Below are 23,669 nucleotides of genomic sequence, written 5' to 3'. Positions count from 1 at the left end.
TCATTCATGGCAATTCTTGACATTGGGTATTTTTCCCTCTTGTATACATGAACGAGTAGCCTCAGTGTCTACTAGAAAAGAAAAAAGGTGTTCCTAGTATCGTCACATAAAACCTTGCTTCCTCTTGGGGGACTGGTGTCACTGATAGTAATTAACACATCAAGTCGCCCTGTGAGCTGTCCTATTGTGGGTACATGCATACCCCCATATCTGTGAAAGGATTCCCTCCTACCACAGTGGCACCTCCTATTCTAGCTGTCAGTAATTGTCCCGTGTTTGCATACTGCTGTGCCTGCATGGGGGCATGTTGCGACTGCCCTTGCACTGGATTCATTTGCACTTGCTCTGGTTGCTGTGTCTGTTGCATTCGCGGTGCTTGTGTCTGATACACTGTCTGATTTTGGGCAAACCCTTCCCTAGTTTGTGTGCTATATGGTGGAAGATAATCTGTCCCCCCTCTTGAAAATTGACCATTCGAGGGGATTGGGTCCTCCGACGTATTCCATATCTATGACAGGTAATGTCCACAGCTGTGCTGCTTCGGAACATTTTCTGCGTCGATGACGTCGATGCGGCGTCCCCGAGGACCTCCTCCGACGGCCGACGTCACCCAATGTGATAAGTAGGATGCACGACGCCCGTAGCCTCAGTTCCGTTTATTTCACAAATGTGTTCGCTTTGTGAATCTCGGTACGCCTCGACTCTTTGGAGTTTGTTGTATTTGTCTCGGTTCCTTGGAACCTGTTCAGTTTTTGTGAAAACCTGTTTGTGAAACGATGTCTACCTCGTCTTCCACCCCGCGTCCGGGCTTCAAGAAATGCGGGGACTGTGGGTCCAAGATGTTGGTCACAGACTCGCACAACGCCTGCCTCTGGTGCCTCGGGGAGGCCCCCGATATGGACTGTGTCGACTGCCAGTCGCTCATGGACAAGGCCCTGTGGGAGAGCAAGAAGAAGTTGTCGGTAGGTCGGGTATCTAAGCCCCGGAAGTCGAGGTCTACGGGGCTTTCGACGGAAGACTCGAGAGACGACTCTCCGCGTCATCGTCGGAAGTCCAGTGGGTCTCCTTCCAGGAGTCGGTCTCGCTACTCCTCTGCCTCTTTGAGGCATTCCCGGAAGCGCCGGCATCGGTCGCCTTCCCCGTCCTCTTCTGAGGACTCCGCCCATCGGCGGGTCGCTTATACCACCATGCACCTTTCAGTTTCGGGTCCTGCCGTTCGGCTTGACCTCCGCCCCGAGGGTTTTCACCAAGCTCATGGTGCTGGTGGCAGCGCATCTCAGGAAAGGGGGGATTCACGTCTACTCCTACCTGGACGATTGGTTGATCAGGGGGAGCTCTCCCGAGCAAGTCCTTGATCATCTGTCCGTTACCTGCCACTCCCTTCACAGGCTGGGCTTCTCCCTCAATTTAAAGAAGTCCCATTTGACGCCAACACAGCGGCTCCAGTACATCGGAGCAGTGCTCGACACATCCCTGGGGCTGTGTTTTCCTCCCCAGGTGAGGGCTCTTCACATTCAGCAGATGGTGCACAAGTTTCAACTTGCCCAGACTCTCCCAGCATCCGAGTTCTTGAGACTGCTCGGCCTCATGGCATCCTGCATTCTTCTGGTGCCAGAGGCCAGGTTGCGGATGAGATCTTTGGAATGGGAACTCAAGCTCCAGTGGTCTCAGTCCTTCGGCAGGATGTCGGACCCAGTTCAGGTGCCGCCCTCGGTCGCCCAGGACCTTCTGTGGTGGGCTGTCGAAGGCAATCTGATGAAGGGGCCCCATTTTGGCTGCCCTGGCCGGAGGGGACGATCGTGACGGACGCATCCCTCACGGGATGGAAGCTCATGCCAACGAGTTGACAGTCAGCGGTCATTGGTCTCCGTCAGAGTCCAGACTCCATATCAATCTGTTGGAGCTGAGGGCCGTCAGGCTAGCCCTGAAGGCTTTTCTGCCGACTGTGCTAGGAAGGAAAATCCTGATTCTAACGGACAACACAGTGGCCATGCACTACCTCAACAAAAGGGGGGGGGCAGGGTCACTTCCTCTGTGCAGGGAGGCGATGCAGCTCAAGTTCTGGGCCATCCAGCAGGAAGTTTCGATCTCGGCTGTTCATCTGGCCAGAGACGAGAACGAGACGGCGGACGCTCTGATCAGGCAGAGCACGATCTCTCACGAGTGGGAGCTGGCTCAGGAGATTCTCCTGGAGATCTTCGCCCTTCGGGGGGACCCCTCAAGTGGATCTCTTCGCCTCCACTGTCAACCGGAAGTGCAAAAGGTTCTGCTTGCGGGAATTTCCTCCAAAAGGAGCCTTAGGAGACGCGTTCGAGGTGGAGTGGTCATTCCCACTGCTGTACGCGTTTCCTCCACTCCCCATCATCCCCCAAGTACTGCAGAGGTTACGGAGGTTCAGTTCCCGGATGATCCTCATTGCTGCGCCGTGTGCCCAGAGGACGTGGTACCAGGACCTTCTCGACTTGTCCATCTGCCCTCCACGTCGTCTTCCCTACCGAGACGATGTGCTCTCACGGGAGGGGGGTCGGGTTCTCCATCCAGAGATCAGATCCCTCAACCTTCCCGCTTGGCTTCTGAAAGGTTGAGGTATAAGGATTGGGACCTCCCTGAAGATGTGATGGAGGTGTTGCTCCCGGCCAGGCGGCCGGCAACAAAGTCTCTGTACCGTTGCCATTGGCGAAAGTTCTGCGACTGGTGCAGAGTTAAGAATGTGGATCCTTTTGTGTGTGACATTCCCATGGTTCTGTCTTTTTTGCTTTCCTTTGTCCACAACGGCCTGCAAGTAGTGACCTTTCAAGGTTACCTGGCAGCGCTGTCCATATTTAAGCGCTCGTCTGAAGAATGTTCCTATTTTAAGATTCCTTTAATTTCTCAGTTTTTGAAAGGGCTCACTAATGTGTTCCCTCTGTCACCTTTTCTGGTGCCGGTTGGGATTTGAACCTTGTTCTTAAGTTTCTTATGGGTGCTCCATTTGAGCCTTTGCATTCTTGCCCTTTGAGACTGTTAACTCTGAAAACTGTGTTTTTGGTTGCGGTTACTTCCGCTCGCAGAGTGAGTGAGTTACAGGCACTTTCAGTTAAGCCACCCTTCACTGTGTTTCAGAACGACAGGGTTGTCCTTAGAATTCGTCCTTCCTTTCTTCCGAAGGTGGTTTCGGAATTTCATTTGAGTCAGAGGGTTGTTCTTCCGGCGTTCTATCCTCCTCCACATCCTGGTAAGGAAGAGGAGAGGCTCCATAGGCTTGATCCTAGGAGAGCGTTGAGCTTTTATATTTCGCGCATGTCCCGGGTCAGAGTGGACAATCAACTTTTCATTGGTTACGCTGGAAAGCTTTTGGGACAAGCTGTGACGAAACAGACTTTGTCTCGTTGGATTATTTTAGCTATCTCCGAGTGTTACCGCTTGGCGGGTAAGGACCCTCCGGCTGGCTTGCGGGCCCATTCTACCAGGGGAGTGGCTGCGTCTACTGCCCTGCAGAGGGGTGTTCCTATTCGTCACATCTGTGATGCAGCCACCTGGGCATCGGTACATACTTGTGTATGTCACTTCTCCCTCGATTCCATCCGAGGGCAGGATCTGGCCTTTGGCAAGGCAGTCCTTAATTCCGCAATTTGATTGGGCATGCTAAATTTGTGTTCTAAATTCTTTTCCCACATCCTTACTTGGTACTGCTTTGGGAGTCTGTCATAGATATGGAATATGTCAGAGGGCCCAATCCCCTCGAAGAACAAGTTACTCTCTTACCTGGTAACGTTCTTTCAATGGGATGGTCCGACGACGTATTCCATATCGCTCCCTCCCTACCTTCCCCGCTGCAGAATTTCTTATGCGATTGCAGCTTGCGGTCCGCAAGGCCTTTTGTGTCTGACTGGCAGAAAACTAGTGTCACACGTTCTGGGGGAAAAAACTACAACTGAGGCTACAGGCGTCGTGCGTCCTACTTATCACATCGGGTGACGTCGGCCGTCGGAGGAGGTCCTCGGAGACGGCACATAGACGTCATCGACGCAGGACGCAGACAACGAAATTTTCCGAAGCAGCATAGCTGTGGACATTACCTGTCATAGATATGGAATACGTCGTCGGACCATCCCATCGAAAGAACGTTACCAGGTAAGAGTAACTTGTTCTTCTGTACATTCCCGTAGCTCCCACATGCACGTGCAATATTTCCTGTCATCCCACAAGTCCAACATAGAGGGGGAGGCTGCCTGACTAGTCCTCCTTGATTGAATCCTCCTTGCGCATTCGGATTCTTATTCTGCGCATTTTGAAACCCCCCTTAATTATTTTGGAATCCACCCCTTCCTCTGTATCCCGTACCTCGGACTCGTGGCATGAACCTACTCCCTCCTTGGTCCATTTGGCACTGATTATTCGCCTGTGATGCACCCACTGCTTGCTGCATTCCCAGTCCTCCTCCGCTGATCAATGGAGCCACTTCCATGGCAATTTTCGACAGCTTCTCCTGAACTAATTTGGCTTTCTCTAGTTTCCTAGCCTCATCTTTCTTCTTGTTTTTCTCCTGCAACAGCCCACAGTGATGCACTATCGTGAACTGTATTTCAGCCCATGGCTTTGCTTCCCTTCCTACTTGTTTCTTCAATTGCCTCTGTACTGGCTTGGGCAATCTCTGACATAAAATGTGTTAAAATACTGAGCCGTTTTTCCTCACGGTTCCCGCGTTTCAAGTTGCCAGCGGTCTTGGATATCCAGAATGAATGTAAGCAAGAGGGTCTTCATTTTACGTGTCATAATTGTACCCATACCTGATGTGTTGGGATACTGCACCCTGAGAGTCCTCCAAACGTCTGCTCTACAATTATTGAATGGCGCTCTGTTGTGTGCTGTGTTTTGTGCTGTCACACTTGAATAGCCTTCTCTCCTCCATATGTCATCTGCTCTTTTCCCTAAGAATAGCTGCCAAGAGACCCTTAATGTCTCCTTTAGCCAGTATGTTTCCTCCTGTAATTTTTTCCAACTCGTATATCCATTTCCCACCTCGGGAGTTTGCACCTTTAAATTATCCTTATCCGTCTGCAGTCATGGAATATACTGTGGTCTCATTCCCCTTTTTTCCAATAAGGGAAACTGCGTAAACCCTCCCATTGTTGGCCTTTTCATTGCAGGGACAATCGTCCCTGTCTGTCTCCTCGCTGGTAGCGATCTTAACCTGCTCACATATGGCAGTGATTCTCCCTTCTCACTATACAATCGACCTCTGGGACGCTCTGGATAAGCTATGGGATCTGCATCCTATCTTTAGGTTGCTCTAGATGGGACCCTCTTACTTCCTTGTCCGTCTGCAGGCTTCCCTCGGGGGCACACGCGCTCCCTCCCTCTTCCCCAAGGAAGAATTTTCTTCTTCATCTGACTTGTCTAATCCCCAACTAGTGTGACTCTCAACCCCTTCACTCTTATCTAAGTCCAGTCTACTTAAGGATAAGGCTCCGTGCTCGAGGCTGATTGGGTTTTCTTATTTGCTTTGTGATTGGAATACTAGGGACTGATCTCCCTTCCCTCCGGTTCCAGATTTGCTACTTGATGAGCCTTATTGATCCCGTCTCCGATACTTCCTATATCAAAATTCTCTTCTAATGCTACTCTTGATGCCCCTGATGTTGTTCCATTAAGAAACTCTTCTATTCTGTCCCATCATATTGTTTGGCTTGGCTCTACTTGTTCCTTACGAACAAGGATAATTTCAAAGTCCCACTGTCTCCTTCTTCGTTCTAACTCTTCAAATAATTCTGTTTGTTTTTGCATCTTCCTTCTAATTCTTTCCTCTTCTTGTCTTCTCTCTTGACTCCTTACTTCTGCTCTCCTTTCCTCCTCATCTCTGTATCCTTTTGTCCCTTAATTTGTGCGCTTCCTCCTCCTCTCCCTTTCTTTTATATCCCTATCTTCTATTAATCTCTGCCTATTGTCATACTTTCTTTGCTCCTCTGCCCGCTCCAGTTTTTCCTCTCGCTCCTCCTCTGTTCTCGTCGTTCCTTGCTCTTTTGTGTTCATCTTCCTTCAGTCTTTGCTCTCGTTCTGTCTTTTCCATCGTGTTCATCCTAATCTTCCCTTTGCCTTAATTCTTCAATGCTTTTCCCATCTAACTTCAGTAATATCTGTCCTCCCATCCATTCGTTCTGCACAAGTGTTACCTCGTCAGCTTTGTCCTTTTACCCCTTCCATCTCTTAATCTCTTTCTATTTATGTTGATATGTTCGACCGCTCACTCTTCTCTTCTTTACTTTGTATGATCTTAAAGATCTCTTCTTTCCTCTTACTCTCCTGATATGAAATGATATATGATATGATATGATGTGGCATTTATAACGCTCCTATACACAAGTGTTTCAAGGCGCCATGAGGCAAGGGGGCGGACAAAGGGAGGACAGACAACGATCCTACTAGGCCAGGTGTCATTCAGATCGCGCAAGTGCCTGCGAAGGGGGGAAAGGAAAAGTGCGAGGGGGGGGGAAGGGAGAGGGGAAAGTGCAGTACATGGGAAGTGGAATAAATAAGATAAAAAAACACATAAAACAGGCAAGTGCAAGGAAGTGCAGACAAAGTGCTGGAAAGGGGACTGAAGGGATACAGAAAATGGTCCCCAAGTGCAGAGTTTGCCAGGAAGGCAGTGCAGGTGGGCAGTTGACAGGGCCTGGGCCAGAGATCAGAAAGGGTGGCCAGGTAACCAGTGCAATTTCAGTCAGGAATTCAGCAAGGGAGGGGAGGAGAGGAAGCAGAAGCAAAGAGGAAGGTTTTGAGGTGTTTCCGGAACCGGCGGTGGTTCTCCTCGAGTTTCAGAGCGGCAGGAAGGCTGTTCCAGAGAGAGGCCGCTGCCGAAGAGAGTGATCTGCCACCATCTCGTTGCTTGGAGAAGCGACTGACCCTGAGGGAGTTGGAGGCAGATGAGCAAAGAGCTCGAGAAGGAAGACATTTAGGAAGAGAGAGTTGAAGGTATTGCGGCCCAAGACCCCAGAAGGCCTTGTGTACAATGCAGAGGGTTTTGAATTTAATCCTCGCAGCCACTTGGAGCCAGTGCAGAGATTTCAGTCCTGGAGAGATACGATCCCTGGGCTTCAGGCCAAGGACAAGTCTCGCAGTCCTGTTCTGGATAAATTGCAGAGGGCGGAGAGTGGAGGCAGGAAGATTTAGATAGAGGCTGTTACAGTAGTCCAGCTTGGAGAGGACCAGGGCTCTGGAGACAGTAAGCTTCTGGGGGAAGGATAGGAAAGGAATAATACCTCTAAGGAGGTGCAGCTGGTAGTGTGACCTCTTAGAGACGTCAGAGATGTGAGGGGAAAAGGAGAATGCAGAGTCGAAGATAACCCCGAGGATTTTTGCCTTGCAGGGGGGAGAGGGAGGAGGGCCTAGAGAGGCCGGCCAGTGGACTATCGTCACTGCTATAAGCAGACGGGTCATATATGGGATTACTATACCCAGTTGCTGCTTTCATTTCCTTTAAAGGATACAATCCTACTTCTTCCACGCTAACGCCTTTCACTTCAGGTGAGGCAAGGGGAGCTGAGGGCTCAACACCTTACTCCTTACACTGATTAAGCATCCACTCCTCAGGTGGTGGATCTTTCTTTTCTTCCTGGTACATTTCCAAAGCTCTAAAATAGATAGCCTTTTTTCTAATTTCTTCCCCGTTTACGCAGCGTGCAAGTATGTGGTATGTGGTCTGACAATGATCCCCCTTGTGGCCATGGCATGAACATTTTGTCTGTGTGCCTTTCTCCCATTCTGCACTATACTGTTTGAGCTTGGGTGTGTGCTTTGGAAATGTCTTACATGAATGATTTAGAGTAGTGTCTCCCATTTTGACGAGTCTCAATTGACTGTCAATACTTACCAGGTTTTACAAAATATTTTCACCACTCTCAATATTCTTAAAACAACACATTTGAGCATGCTCCAGCAATCGCTGCTCAAGCCTCTATCTTCTTCAATTGTCTCTGTCTGGATTGGTACCAACCACTTCCCTAGATAGTCCCTTTAGCACCTTAACTTTGTTTCAATTCCTTTACAACATATATAACTTTTCAACACCTTAACTCAACACAAATACAGACAGACAGACTAGTCGACTTTACACATTTACTAAAAAAATACTCTTATCACCTTTTTTCTCCTCGCCCTAATCAATATCCTGTCACAGGATTTAAATTGTTTCCTTATGTAAACCTGTTTACACGTAGCCTAGGGACTCCAACTGGAGTGTGAGACAATCCCTTCTAGACCCCCTTAGGTCAGGCTTCTGGGCGCTTCTATCTCTATCTCCACACAATATTTCCTGTTACTTTTAAATTACCACAATTCCGTCCCCTTAATTTGCCATTCCCCTCAATCTACTCACCATTCGGTCATTTGACTCCAGGCCCTCTGTATCGTTTCCTCCTCCAACTGACCACTTTCGCCTTCCATCCGCAAAGCACCTGTGGAAACCAGGTGGGGATTTTGTCAAAGAGGGACCCTGGCCACCGTCTTGGTTTTCTTGCACGTTTTATATTTGCCTGCTCTCCACAGGAAACCCTTCGATCTTCCGGCTAAATGGCGGAGGATGTCCGACAGTCCGAAAAGCTAGAGCTAACAGGTCAATGGGTCTGAACCATCCTACCACTGCTACCACGTGACCATATGGGCTCAATTTAGGTAGCGAGTCATACAGGTGGATGGAAAACAGAATAATTCTGTATTCCAATAATCAGAACAACTCAGGAAGACAGCAAATTTCATTTACTGTTTTAATATCTATTATCTAAAACAGGCCGTTACAAAGGACATCAACGGAAGTCGCACACCGTTCTCTCAAAGCATTTCATAAAAAACAACACTTATATAGCAAAAACATCATACGTGACGTCATACTACGTGGCAAATGAGAAAAACCTAAGGGGATTGTGGTTGGCTCAAGGGGAATATCTATACTTTCTATAAGGAGTCAGGTTGTGGTTGTGTCTCTACAGTCAGCTGGACACCTCATGCCTACCCCTAGTGCAAGTCATCTTGATCAGTTATTAGAAACATGGTACTCTATCGACTCTCAAACTATAAGGCCCTTTGTTATATGGCCTTCTACAATTGGTTGGCACACTTGTGCCCTTGTGGAACATTCGGTTCACTTAGCAGCATGTGAGCTCAGACCCAGGGTCTAAATATAGACTGAACTGTACCTCCCCACCCAAATAGCCCATCATCTCTCATCACACATGCCTTCTTCCATACAGACTGTCTTTGAACTTGGCCCTGCAATGTATTCTCGTCTCTGGAAATATAAGGGAGTACGGGTACACGCTTATCAACAGGTCTGGACTACATGGTCAACTCTATTCCCATCCTCCGCTCATGTGACAGGAGACCACAATTCCACTCATTTCATAGCATTTAATTGTCTTGAATGAATAAACTTGGCACTCATGTTGTTCTTTCACTGCACCTTAACGAGGGATAATTCAGCTTCTTACGTTCACTGTTCATTGAGGATAGATAACCAGTTCCTGGCTGCCTTCAGTCTTGACACCAGTCCAGACAGCCCTCTTCACTTCTTCCATGCTCCCAGCTAATTGTTTGCTGCAACACAGTCTTCAGCCCTTCTCTTCATGGTCTGAATTTACAAAAATGGTGTCACTGATGTCAAGCTTCTATATAATGGCAGCTTTGCTGTAGTCTATTCACTACGTATAGCCAGCTTCTATGATCACTTGGTCTACTTGCATTGCTGTATCTGTACAATTATTAAATGGCTTGCATTTTCTTCAGTACTTTTCACACGTGCAGTCTTCGTTTCGCACATGAAAGTTTACTCGATTCTTTACTTCGTTATCAGTTTTGTACAAGATCCATACATTCTCCTCGTCAGCCGGTCTTCTCTGTGCATCATGCTAGTTTCTTGTGGCATCACCAACTCCTCTTTCTTTCTCTCTTTTTCATATTCCTTCAGGGAACACCTCTTTGAGATTGTCATCTCTTCGGGGATACATCTGATAGGGTTTTCTTAGTCAATACTTTTTCTTGAAGATTCGACACGGAATAGTCACAACTGCTGGTGTCAAACATGGCACTATTTATGGCTTCCAGCATACAGGTAGTAGGGGAGCAGGACTTCCTGCAGAGGCAGTTGGCTGCTCCTCTACACTATTATCCTGTTTGTCTTTTACCACTCCCTAATCTGTCTGCCTATGTTACCCAATCATCCGCAACATTTCACATCACACTATTCTTTTTCTTCTTCAACCCTCTCCCTCCTTTCTCTGGTCCTCTCCACCTCCTTTGTGGTGGTCTGCAGCTTCTCCTCTATCGCCATCAGCTGCTCCTTCACTATTTATTTAACCTCCTCTGCTCTTCCTCTTTATGATTATTTTATGTCTCCTCTCCCCTTGATCCTTGGAATCTGTGTGGTCCTCCTCCAGATTGCTTATTTATTCTATAACCTCCTTTCCTCTTCTTTTTCTGATGCTCTTGCTCTGCCCCTTCCTGATTGCTCCCTATCAACTCTATCACCAACTCTTTTCTGATGGTCTCCACTCCTGCTCCCCCAGATTGCTTTTCTCCTCCTTCACCTACTCTCAGCGATTGGACGTACCTAAGGTTTGTCTTTGCTCTTTTGCTTGATGAATTGTGAACAACCTCTGCAGAGAGCCTCTGCACCTTCTGTCTGAGCTGAACTGGAGGGGCAGTGACCCTCTCGGAAGCCTCCTCAAGGGAAACTCTCTTGGGGGCAGGGGGGGGAACCCTTCTCCACAATGAAGTAGTGGATGTTGGTCAGGATGTGTAGCTGACCATAGTCTTCCAGGAGTAGATTGTGCTGATGTGGGAGCCAGGATCATCGGACGGTAAGGGTGAACAGGAGGGGAGGCACGGCGAATAGCATCAGAGTAAGAAGCATGGAAGTGGAAGCAGCAGCAACCGGAATAATAGATACGGGAACAGGACAAGGCAGGCAAGCTGGAGACAAGGGAAACGAGAAGGGAACTGCAGAGCGAAGAGCAGGGAACAAGCTTGTTAGACCAGGGTTACCAGATGTTGCAACGCAATGAGCTTCGGACTCCTACCCAAATGGCAGCATAGTCGCGGAACTGCTACCGTAAGCGGAACGCTGGGGCTTGTGGGCACCATCATGGAAGTGACCATGCTTACAGCGTTGCCATAGAGACCACTGCAACCCGGAGCGCTGGAACACATGACACCTACAGTTCTTCCTTTCTCCCACTTCATCCTCATTGTTACACCACAAACCACCCTTTTCCTCAAAGCTTCAGCTTTCGAATCTCACACTCCTCTGTTCTTCCTGTCCTATGTTATCCATCTGCATAACAACCGACTAAATCCTCAAGGGATGAATGATTGCCAGCTGGCTATTGCTTGCATGAAGGCAGTATGATTGGTGTTCAGCGGCGTAGCAGGGTGGTGGAAGGGGAGGCGGTCACCCCCCCAACTTGCTCTCTCCTGATGCCCAGTGCATGACCGTGCGCCCCAGCCTCCAGCTGGTGCTCCATTATCCACCCCCCCAGAACCAAAAGCTGGCTCTACTATTGTTGGTGCTCTCTTAAATACTACATATCTACCATGCAGGGCTAATCTTTGAGCAGGGTCAAACACGGGTCAGCACCCAGAGGTTTCATTAAGTCTTGGTGCTGTCCTGAATTCAGGCCACCCAGCTCTGTTTGTCTGTACCCTATGTTATTATTGTCTTTCTTTCCCAGTTTCTTAAGCGTGTTATTCTTTTACATGCATAGGGCATTGCAAGCTCTGTGTGCCACACCCTGATCTCCATGAACACCCATAGGAGAAGGTCCGTGGCTCGCCAACCCCAACCTCTTTCCTGAGCATTGTTGTGTTTCATACCAATAATCATGTACATTCTTTTTGGAGTCAGCAATATTACCTCTCATGGACTCCCCGGGGTTCTGTGACTTAAGTGGAACACTGGACCATCCATAACTTCTACAAGGATCCCCTCCCATCTAACTAGGTGTTTTTCTCAGCCAAGCCGCCTAAGGATGGACTGAGGAGTCTAGGGGGATGCCCTCATCACCCTCCTCGGAGTCCTACTTCACAAAGGGGCTGGTGGCACTGGCCCGCGTGGTCCTTCAGTCCCATTCCTTAGCCTACGATGTGGGACTTCGTCACATCCCACTATCTGTGAGCCTTTGCTGCATGCAAGCGCGTGTTTGTGAGTTCCAATAGTATAAATTGGTTGTGAGACAATTGCCTTCTTGCTACAGGTAGAAGGGAAAGTACATTTTGTACTATGCCAACAACAGATTCCATAGCACCTGGAATTCAGCTATTTGGAAAGAGTTTAACAAATTTCTCAAAGAGGTGGCATTTGCTCACCGTTTGGTGTTTTGTCTTTGTTCAGTAATTAGCCCCGGGGGTGGACTAGCCTATAGGGAACGCTGGAGATTTCCTGGTAGGTCTCTCCACCAGGGCCTCTTTATTGTGGCATTTCCAAATGTTCTCATAGGAATAGGGTTGTGCTTACTGAAAATGTGTAATATGGGGCACCTTTGAACATTATTATCAGGGCTTCTTTTGGTTCCCAGTCACCCCATGCTTAGCCCTGCATGAAGTGGTGTCGGTGCAAGAAGTAAACCGAATTCACAATAGTTTGAAGACACATTGTGCAGACCAAATGAATTATGTGAGTGTTGAATAACTATCACGCATCCTAAATTCATACTTGTACTCCTCATCTCATCTCATTTCAATTCCATAATCTCTCACTGACTGTCCGAGACCGAGTCATTTATAAAGGGCTGTGCATCGTTTCCTTTTCACATGGAATTGTATTTCTCTTTATTTTATTGAGCAATCTTCAGATTCCATTGACGCATGACCTCATCTGCAGCCGTTCTCGGTGATCGTGTGTGCCCGCCCAAATGAGGGGTCCCATCACGCCACATGACCTGGTCAAAAGCCCTTGAGATTTTTAAATGCATTGAAACAGAATCATACAATGTGTGATTGGATTATAATCTCTCCATTGCATGTTTGTTCTCACGCAGGATATGCTGGTGGAATTATGCGCGGGTCCCTGCATTGCAATGGAGATCCGAGGTGAAGATGCTCCCAAACGTTTCCGGGAGTTCTGCGGCCCCTCCGATCCTGTAAGTGAAGTGGACAAGAAAAGCGCATTTACAATCATGCAGCTCAAAGCTGAAAGCCAGACTGCTGCTGATAAAGTGTTCTTTGTTATTGTTATTTGTGTATTCAGGATGAAAGTAATGCACCCATTTTCTTGTGAATGCAATATCCAGCAGATGTGAATGAACCGCATGCTGTGGCTTCTGAAAGCATGGCCTTTGAAAGCTTTAAGGGTATGCATTATCCTTCTTTTCGTGAGAAGTGTGCGCCCACTTAGTCCCATTGTTTGCCGTTGACTCGAGGGGCTCCAGGGTACATATTTGCTTAGACATTATTTTTTGTAAGGTTGTTTGATTCAGTTTGGATGGTTTTCTCCGTTTGGTTATGGTAGTTTTTGTTATGTTTTGATTTCACGCAATCAAGCCAAGTGCAAAATCTTAAACTATGGGCCTGGTGGGGTTTATAAATTGAGTATTTAGCATCCTACTTTTTAAAGAGTATGTTGGCTTTTCAACATGAACAAGATTTACCTTGAACCTCACAGTTCATAGTTTCTTTCACAATCGGAAAAACAAAGAAATGATTTAATTATATACATTTGGTCTTTATTATTCCATTGATTTTCAACCTTTCCCTGCTGCACTTCCACTTTTTAGTTTTGGCTAGAAAGTGGCGTTAAAGCACCACCTACGTAAGTTGAAAATACTGCTTTTGCTGGGCATATCATTTTGGTGCAGCCCTTTCAGCGCAGGCCATTTCACTGCAATGCGTTCGGCGCAGGCCCCTTCCAGAGCGCCCTGTTGACCGCGGCCAGCAGGGTGCGGCAACATAACACCTATCAGCGCCATCCTTCATTTATGAATGATACTTGTATAGCATGGCAATCCCCCGAATAGGTGTCTGGGTACTGATCACTGTACTGCCTTGTAAAACTGAGGCTCTGTTTCCAGCCACCTCACTGACATGAGTGTGGGTGAATTACGGCAATTGAAGGGAGATTGTTCCAGACCTTTTTGACCAGGACAGCAAACCAGCATTCACCTTTGAAGGTCACGTTAAGTGTGGTGGGATTGGAAGAGAAGTGTGCTGGATTTTAGATCATATTTGGTGGGCTACGCTAAACCTGTGGATAGATTGTGCTGCTTCCAACCTATGATGTTCTTCACATGCTCTACACTAGGCATACATCTTCCTTCTTAGGTCTCTGCCATTAGCCACACATTTGCAACGGGAGAAGAGCGTTTTCTGATTAAGTCAGGCGCCTAACTTCACTATAAGGCTAGGAGGGCTCTCTGCAGCCCAGGAAAGCCGGTGTGGGAGGGCAAACCAGCGAGACTTCAGAGCTACTGGAGGCACTACAGGTTGAGAGCTGCATAGCCCCCTAAAGTGATTGATGTAAGTGATATCGCCTTAGACTCTGAAGAGCGTGTTCTACCCTGTCCCTAGCTCCTACACGCAGATCCAAGAGAGTACTACTGTCCAGTGCCACATAGCCATAGGCCAGGGTAGTGCTGGTATCATGGGAGAGCCAGGGGTTCATCTGACGCTAATGCCTGTGAATTTGAACAACTATGTGATTAAAGATAAAAGCCTGTGGCGCCACATAAGCTAGAGTGGGTCCCTGTGGGATTTGTGAACAAAGGCTCCAGTGAGACGGATGCTGTGGGGTACACACCTTGTACATCTCTGAGATTACTGTATATATCAGAGAGCATGCTGGAATTTAGCGAACAGATCCACTATGCATAAACATGCTGCAGACTTTTAACAGAATTAATTTTCATGTTTTATTGTTGTACTGTTTTTACTTGTTTTAAAGTGCACAGTGCTCGAAGTATGTATATTTTTAATCATCTCGGTATTGCATTTTTCTTTCAGGGATTGTTTCATGGTATACAGTTCATGTACACATATATCCATATAATATCAAACCATCGGTGATTACATCATGTTTCACCAATTGTTTTCGACCCACCTATGTTTTTCTTTGAATTAAATTGTTAAAACTGAGAATTTGCAATTGGCCACTAAAATTGGATGGCTGCCATCCCTATTGACATTTTGCAAATGCAGCCAACTACATGCGAACCGCAAATAAAAGCGAAGTGAACTTTCTCATACTATCACTTTGGCCCATAGTCAACACATTTCTGTCAACTTTAACTAACTGGAAACCTGGTGATCACCCTGAAACAGCCATCTAGTCTCAAAGTGGAAGAAAATCTGAAGTGCCATAGCAAGACCATGAATCTCCCAAAAGTTGAGGATGGATTTTAGTCATAACTGATCCGTGAATCCAACTGTCCAGAGACCGTTGGGAACTAGTGGGAAAAATAATCATAAAAATAGACATAAAAACTGTCATCTGAGTCAAGGAAAAGGCCTCACCATGTTGGGAACATGGTGGAAGGCTAACCTGATGATCCAGGAAAGCTGAGAACTGTCAAGAAACTGACTGAACTAGATGAAATATCAAGAAAAGCCGCATCTTAAGAGTTTTGTGAAAGGTCAAAACTTTTTCCATTTAGCACTTCATTACTTGGAGTGCATTCCCTGAAAGAGTTAAAGTTAGATTTAGGGATCTCTAATAGACATTATTATCCGAGCACAGAGCATTAACAGGTATTACACGGCCTGCGGTAGCGGCCGTGTAGTTATGGCTAAGTTGCTCAACCCACAGGAAGAGCATTTTTTGTGCGGCTTATAACTTTGCCCCCCCCCCCCCCCCCGGACGAATCCTCACCAAACTTTGCAGTAAAAGTATATGGTCCTCTTGGATTGATTCTGCACGGTTTTGTGAGACTTCGTCTGGGGGGGCAATGTTATGGGGGGGTCCCAAAATTTGTGGGTTTGTGGGTTACCTCATAGATGCAATGGAAAACATTTTTTGCTCAAGCCCACAGTCCAAACCGCTGGACTGATTTTCACCAAATTTGCGGTAAGATTGGCGGCTTGGTCCCTAAAGCTTTTGTACATTTGATGTAAATCCGTCGAGTAGTTTTTTAAAAAACGGCCAAAAAGTAAGTACAAAAACATTAGTGATATCTGGTCCGGTCCGCAGACTCACTTCCCTATTAGGTCCGCATACATCCTGCTGGACCAATCAGAAGGTCCAGGAGGAGGTCCTGATTTAAGACCCAGATTTGAATGTTTTTTATTTTTAGATGGCTTGTAACTTTGTTGCAGTTTGACGAATGTGTACAAAAGATTTTAGAACGATTATAGACCCAAACTTGAATATTTGTTCAAAGTCTTAATGGCTTTTGTGAAGTGGCAGCTAAGTTATATGAGTATTTTATGTACGTACATATTGACACTTTTATAAAAAATAAAATGGACGGATTTGCAGCAAGGAGCATTGGCAAGGACCTGAAAGTATGTTTTTGTAAATGTGTCTGTTTTATTTTTTGAAAAGTGTCATAATGTAGGCACAAATAATAGCGATATACATTTGTTGACTGAGGTATAGCCTGTGGCCATGGGCAGTGGCCAGATTATACGAGTCATGGCATTTAGCCATGACCCAGACAAGCTGACTACTGGCTATGACCACCATGGACTGGCAATGGGGTTAAAGTGGGCAGGCCACCACGGAATGAATGTGTGGTTAAAGTCTTTCAAAATCGGGTTTGAATGGGAATTTCTTTTCCATGTGGCTAAAATTCTGTCCGTGGCTACAGCTAGAAGGTCTGCACAGGATTGTATTAATAGATTGCAGTGACTACTGCTGCATACACACTGAGACAATGCTAATCATCAGATAATTACTGAGGACGCTGAACCAGGTGCCTACGTGGTCAATCATTAACCACCTTTTACTTGCAACCATACCGGGACAAGATATTTGGATTGCATCCCGGACTCATTGCCACAACCACGCAGCAATGACTAGCCCACAATCCACACGCATTGAGAATGGTCGGCTTTCTCGGCAGGATAGCTCCGGGGCAACATGCTCACCTTGGAAGCAAGCGACGCAGAGCACCACAAGTTCGATCCCCGGGTCCGCTCTTAGAAACCTCTGGGTATTAAGCGCGTTATAAATAACCTATAATATCAAATCATATATCATATCATATGTACATTTATAGGAGCACTATATATAATTATTTGGTATAAGTATGGGAAATGCAGATGCAAAAGATTTGTAGAACGTTAAGTGACAGTTGGTGGGTGAAAGCTTAATATGTTGATAGGCTATATGTAGAGTTTTATTAAGTGATTGGTGGATATATCTGTAAATGGTTTAAAGCAGGCAATGACGGGTTGTTACAAACATAGTAAAAAGAGAAGAAGGGCTGTCTTGTGTGATGGTGGCCATGTGCAATCTGGGTTTTCTAATAATGCATGGGCTAGATGGGGAATGCAGAGACTGTAGATAGACATAGAGGGCAATGGATTATGGTGTTTATTGTATACTAGAGATAAGAATTTCGAACAGAAAATTGTTCCTTTGCTTTTTTCTTTTCCCTAGAATACAATTGTCCATTATTTCCATTAGCATAGTTGACATGCTAATGGGAATGTTGGAGAATCTTATTGAATCAAAATACTTCACTGACAAATGTAAAGTGGATGGAGTCTAAAAGCCTATTTTATTCGTTCTGTTTTTTAACTGTGAAAGTTGGTTCCTAAAGCAACCATTTTTTAATGGTTTTTTATTTAATTCTTTTTTACAGAAGAGACCAGAAAGTAAGGTGGGGAGGGAAATGAGGGAAGGTGCACCAACCACAAATATGGAGGAGGAGGTGGACAGGGGCAGGTGTTGCGCGTGTGTTACATCTAAGGTAGGGGGACAGTGCTTCTCATGTTCCTTGACTACAGCTTCAAAAGCACTTCAAAATTGCTCCTCCACCTGCAGTGTGATCTGTTGCAGTATATGCAGAATACTGTTATCTTCAAACTATATGGATCAACAGCCTATTTTATGGTTTGCAAGGTGGCTGGTGGGGATTTTGTGTTCTGCAGAAGTAGGCTGTGTGGTTACAGTATTGGTTGAGGAAGATGAGATAGGGGAAGACAGCCTACTAGTTTCTAAGAAAGGACAGCCTTTCTGAGAGCATTGCAGTGCTTGGGTTTGGTGTGGCGGCGCATGAAGGTGGTCCCATAGGAGTACTGCCCAGGTAGTCCCCGACTCACTCAGTGCATTTCACTTTGGTAGCTTTAGCCTTTGCTACATTCCCAACAGTGGTAAAGAAGTGTCACACCCATGATTCTCTCTTGGTGCTAGAGGTAGGCACTTCTTTATGGTCCTCTTCATTGTCTTTTGAAGTATTGCACTTCTTTCATTTTGTAGGAACTTCAGCTGGTGGTGTTGGCTCTTGGGGAGGAGGGATGGCTATAGCTGAAGCCATTTTTAAGATGAATAACAGTTGTACTAATATTCTTCCAAGTATGTGCTGTGTCCTCAATTGTTAATGGATAATGAGTAAGAATAGGTGTAGGAGCTGTGTAAGGGTACATTTTGATCTTCAAAGTTACAAGATGAGCTGAAAAATGCAGTGCCGAACTGTTCGTGAAGCAAATGGACCCGTTCGCAAAGAGCGGATGCATTTTCAAACACGTCATCATGCCACCCGCGCAAGGTCATGCGACACTACGCGAAAAGGTCCACTATGCTGTCAGACGTTCTCGAACATGGGCGAACACAGATAAAGTTGCAAAACGTGTTTACAAGTGTTAAAAATGATGCTAGAAGGTGGGGAATGGTAGAGTTTTAAGATTAAAGTTTCTAAATTGGACAGAAATATTGCTATATTGGGGTAAGTGTGATATTAATAAGTTGTAGGAAATTAGGATGCACTTTTAAAAACCCATGCAATTCACTGCAAAAACTTTGTTAAAGGGATGTTATGGTTAATTTGCGCTAATAAAAACCTATGAATATCAGTGAAAAAACTTCATTAAAGGGACGTTATGGTTACAAGTAAAACCGAAAAACCCCAGAAATTCACCAGTCATGGTAAGCTAAGCAACCATAACTCACACCACCACCGTGCAATGCTAAGACTAACACCCAGGACATGAAAGTTACATCACAGAAGTCATTAGTGACAGAACTGATTACATTACATATTAAATACATTTTAATACACGGTCCCTACAAGGGGCTATCTTTATAATGTTGGTAACAGGATGTTAGGGGTGATTGGGAAACCTATCGTGAACTACTTAATATGTAAAGAATGTACTCATATAAACAAAACATTATATTTGAGTGTTATTAATAGAGGAACCTAATCATACATACATACATTATAGGCAATGGTTGCAGCATGAAATCTGGTAATTTCCGACAGTAAAATAATAAATGCTACCTTGTGAGTGTTTTGAGTAATGTTAAACATGGAATAAATAGGTAACAATTGAAAACTTACCACACATTTGTGTTAGTAGAAAAAATACATATAAAACCCACAATGAATACAAATTAGAGACACATACAGGGAAAGTAAAGTAAGGAAGAAAGAAACAACAGCACCAAAAAATGAAAAGTTAATCATCATATACACAAATTAATTGTGTGTTTGAGGCCTCCTTGTTGCTCCATGTATGTGCACTATGAGCTCATATTAAACTCTAAGGAAAGTACTTTAAGAACATATAAAAAGATGAATGTGTAGATACATAGCACCTTTTACATTTTGGAAATTCTCATTTTCGGTGAAAACAAAAAACTAGCCTAATCATGTCAGTAAACAGAAACAAGTGGAACAGATATGTGATGTCATCAGTGATGTCACCAATACCTTTTGTGATGTCATCAGTGATGTCCTGAGTGTTAGTCTTAGCGGTGGTGGTGTGAGTTATGGTTGCTTAGCTTACCTTAACTGGCGAATTTCTGCGATTTTTCCATTTTACTTGTAACCATACCATCCCTTTCATAACCTTTTTTCATTGAATTTCAGAGGTTTTTATTAGTGCAACGTAACCATAACGTCCCTTTAACAAAGTATTTTCACTGAAAATATATATATATATATATATATATATATATATATATATATATATATATATATATATATATATATATATATATATATATATATATATATATATATGCATAAGTGCTACTTGCTTTCCAGAAATGTAAGAATGCATAAGTGCTACTTGCTTTCCAGAAATGTAAGTGCTAGACCATGGAGGCCTTTCAAAACCAGGAATAGAATCTTAAAGGTAAGGCTATTTTTAATGGTTAACCATTGCAGTGATTGACACAAGGTCGTCATAGAGCCCGATTTTGTCAGGCTAAAAATCAGACAAAGGGCCTCATTACACGTAGTGCGGTAAGGGTTTACCGGTAAGGGCACCGGTACCGGTAAACCCTTACCGCCTTACTACGAGGTCCCTTTGGGGGTTGGTACTTTAACGCCTGCTTTTTAGCAGGTGTTAAAAACCAACCTGCAAAGGAACCAGGGTGCTAATTACAGAACCGCAATTTGCGGCACCGTAATTAGCGCCGTCCCCATTCCCATAGAGCCCTATGGGGCAAAAATGGCAAAGGGAAGGGCAATGGGGGAAGGGGGAATTACCTTGGAATAGGGCGGTAATTCCCCTTTCCTCCAAGGCCGGTGCCGGTATTTTACCGGCATGGACCAAGGTGCTAATAGCACCTTGGTCCACCGCCTACCGTGTAATGAGGCCCAAAGAGTTGAGATTTGTAATTTCTGCAAATATGAAAGCTGATAATACAGAAATCCCACATACAGTGAATTATAATAGTCCAATTTTGAATTGAGAAGAGAGCCCAAAAGGGTAGAATAATATAGCCTTTGTGACAAATCGTAGGTATTTTCTCCTTATCCCCAATGGTGAACCCTCCCCCCACTTGTGAGGCTAGGGGATCCTGCTCCGCAAAACCTTCCCTAGGGGTCTAGGCAAGTGGTGCCTCGCCGGGAGACACTCCCCCTTCGGTGACAAGGACTCCTGGTCCTGTGAGGAACTCCTTAGACAAACAAATTTAGTTGAATACATACCTGATCAGCTGAAAAATGTGACATTCTTGTCTTTAGCTGAAGGCAATGCAAGACTAAACCAAGTGCAACAGTAAAGGAAGCTGTGTCTTTAATACGAGACACATATTTAACTGTGACGTGGTGAAAGAGAGGATGGAAGCCTGATATGTAGGGGAAGCCCTCTAACATTGTTATGCATGCTGGAGGCAAAGCTCAAGCTAGTCGCGGAGCCCGCACCCTGGAGAGAGAAAATGAATAAGAGATGCTGGAGAACCTGCATATACAGACGCAAGAGGAGTCTCGGGTGGACCGCGAGAGGAACAAAGAACGCAGTGGTGGTGTGACCACATGCTGGACATGGTAGGCAGAACGCCCCAGGAACAATGCCGATACCACCCGTTCAGGAAGCGCGCGTCGCTTCCAATCCACAGTACCAGTAAGAAGCATGAGTCTGACACTGTTCCGAGAATCTGAAGCCGAGAAGCAGACAGAAAGAATCGTCCCGAGTGGCAGTCGAGCCCTACTCTCTGCCCCCATCAAGAGAGAGGTTCCTGGGGGGCCGGGAGAAGCCGGAGGCCTGCAGGATATCATTATCAATCAGAGAAAACTCATCCCACTCACAAGAAAGAAAAAGCAGGGATAAAATGCAGTGATTGGAGTTGGAGGCAAACCGTGAATAATCCAGAGAGGGAAGAGAGTTATTGAATGAAGTTGGAATCTCTCCCCAGTACACTGAACGAGTTAGCAAATGAGCAACAACGTCAACCAAGAAGTGAAAACCCTAGAAGAGAGGGGATTAATCCACACAGCTGTTGTATAACCAGAAGGAGAAGAGATACTCAAACAAGAGGTAAAAACCCCAGAAGATAGACGCTGAATCAATACCGCTGGGGTATTACCAGTAAGAGAAGAGACATTATAAGACTGATAACTGATACTACTAGAAGTTTAGAAAGGGGTGAAGGAAAACCCTGATCATGTACTCCTTGAGGAGAGGTCTGGGAAGAAACTACCAGTAACAATCTGAGTATCAAGATATGTTACAGTGGAGTACATTCTAAATATTGGGCCACAGAAAGTACGAGAGAGAAAGGTGTTTTTGAGGAGCTACAAGCATTAATCACAGAGACTATCTGTTTCACCAAGAGGTGTTGTAAAACAAGAGACTATTGGATGAACTGGAGAGGCCAGGTGAAGACAAATCATTCCCTTTGTCTATTTAAGTTAGTTGAAATAAGTGGCAGGGCCAGATAGGGTCGTTTGGACGGGGGAAATATTTTCTTTTGGGCTTCATGACAACGGACGAGCCCCTTTAATTTCTTGTGAGAAGTAGGTTATTCCCTTTAGTGATAGGGAAAGTTCGGCCTTCTACTTATAATTTACGTTAAAAGATCTGAACCATGTCTTCCTAGTGTCCGACTCCATCTTCCGACCCGCCACACATTATACACTGAGGGAGAGGTAATTATCAATGGATAATGATGCACCCCCAATTTATAGCACCATGCAGAGGACCATAGGATGGGGAAGGGTAATTATCCCAAGATATAATGATCCCGCCTGAGGACCATAAGGCTATTAGCACATAGTTGTAGTAGCAAAACATATTTTTGAGTTCTCGCTGTGAAATAAAACTTGTTAGTTAAATAGCATGGAAAGTACACAATAAATGTTAGTAAATGTAAAGTGCTTTAATTTGGTAATGTTAAAATAACAAGGTTGCCTTTATAATGTACGTCTGGATGCCAACATTCAAGTTGCAAACTACTTACTAGTCAACCATAAAAAAAAGTCACTTGCCACCTCAATTCTATACATACAGACACATCGTATCATTTCTTACTCTGCAAGAGTCCAGTATCACTAGCCAATGGCTAGTATACATTTTGCACCCAGATGTACGCATTTTCATTCTAAATTTGATTGAACAGGTACACTTTTAGAATAAGCTTGCTGTAGGTGCAAAGCTGAAGGGAACCGTTTTTCTTACAAAAGTGATAGCATTTGTCCGCATTTTAGCTTTCACTTAGGTGTGATAAATTAGGTTTCAGTGACTTGCTGAAAGAAAACTTGCTGAGAAATTGTATTGCTGTATATTGAATGCAGAGACATTTTCTAGTGGTTTCCCTGGCTGATTCTGAAGGTAGAATGCATGGAACGCAGTCAATACCTTTAGTTGTTCATTGAATTATTTCACTTCGATAAAACAACATAGAACCATTTTTCTGGGGCCATTTTAACTTTTGAAATGCACAGTTGTGAGGGTGCTTTCTTGGTTTTTACTGGTACATCATTTTTCTGGATGTTTTATTTTTATTTGTTAAGTGCCTGTTGGATTTTCTAGTGGATTGTTTCTAGTACTGCAATAAAGGGCTGTCTTTCTAAACTGCACTTTTAGGAGTACCAATTTACCATGTCGTGTTTCAAATAACTTAGCACGTTGCAATGAGGCTTTAGAAGCTGGTTGGATGGGAGATTGAGTTCAAGAAAAGTGTTTGTGCGTACTAATACTGGGCATTGCTTATGTTTTTTTCTTTACTGGTTCTAATGCTTATGTGCTATTTTGATACTATACTGTGTGTGTGTTTATACTATAGTTAAGTTGAGTATCAACATACATAGGAAACCTAA

The 23,669-nt window shown here is 45.1% G+C and overlaps 1 protein-coding gene across 2 annotated transcripts in view; it reads left to right on the top strand.

Annotated features, from left to right (window-relative positions):
* Positions 1-23,669, top strand: part of NME7 (NME/NM23 family member 7) — a 2,086,428-nt gene that overhangs the window by 1,472,929 nt on the left and 589,830 nt on the right. For both annotated transcript variants that reach the window (XM_069636474.1, XM_069636473.1), the window contains one exon: positions 13,005-13,106. In XM_069636474.1, coding sequence (XP_069492575.1) covers positions 13,005-13,106 — 102 coding nt within the window. The remainder of the gene's footprint in view (positions 1-13,004; positions 13,107-23,669) is intronic.

This window comes from Ambystoma mexicanum, chromosome 7p (assembly GCF_040938575.1).
Source record: "Ambystoma mexicanum isolate Mex_15411 chromosome 7p, UKY_AmexF1_1, whole genome shotgun sequence".
Classification (NCBI taxonomy): Eukaryota; Metazoa; Chordata; class Amphibia; order Caudata; family Ambystomatidae; genus Ambystoma; species Ambystoma mexicanum.
This window is presented reverse-complemented; position numbering and strand designations above follow the sequence as displayed.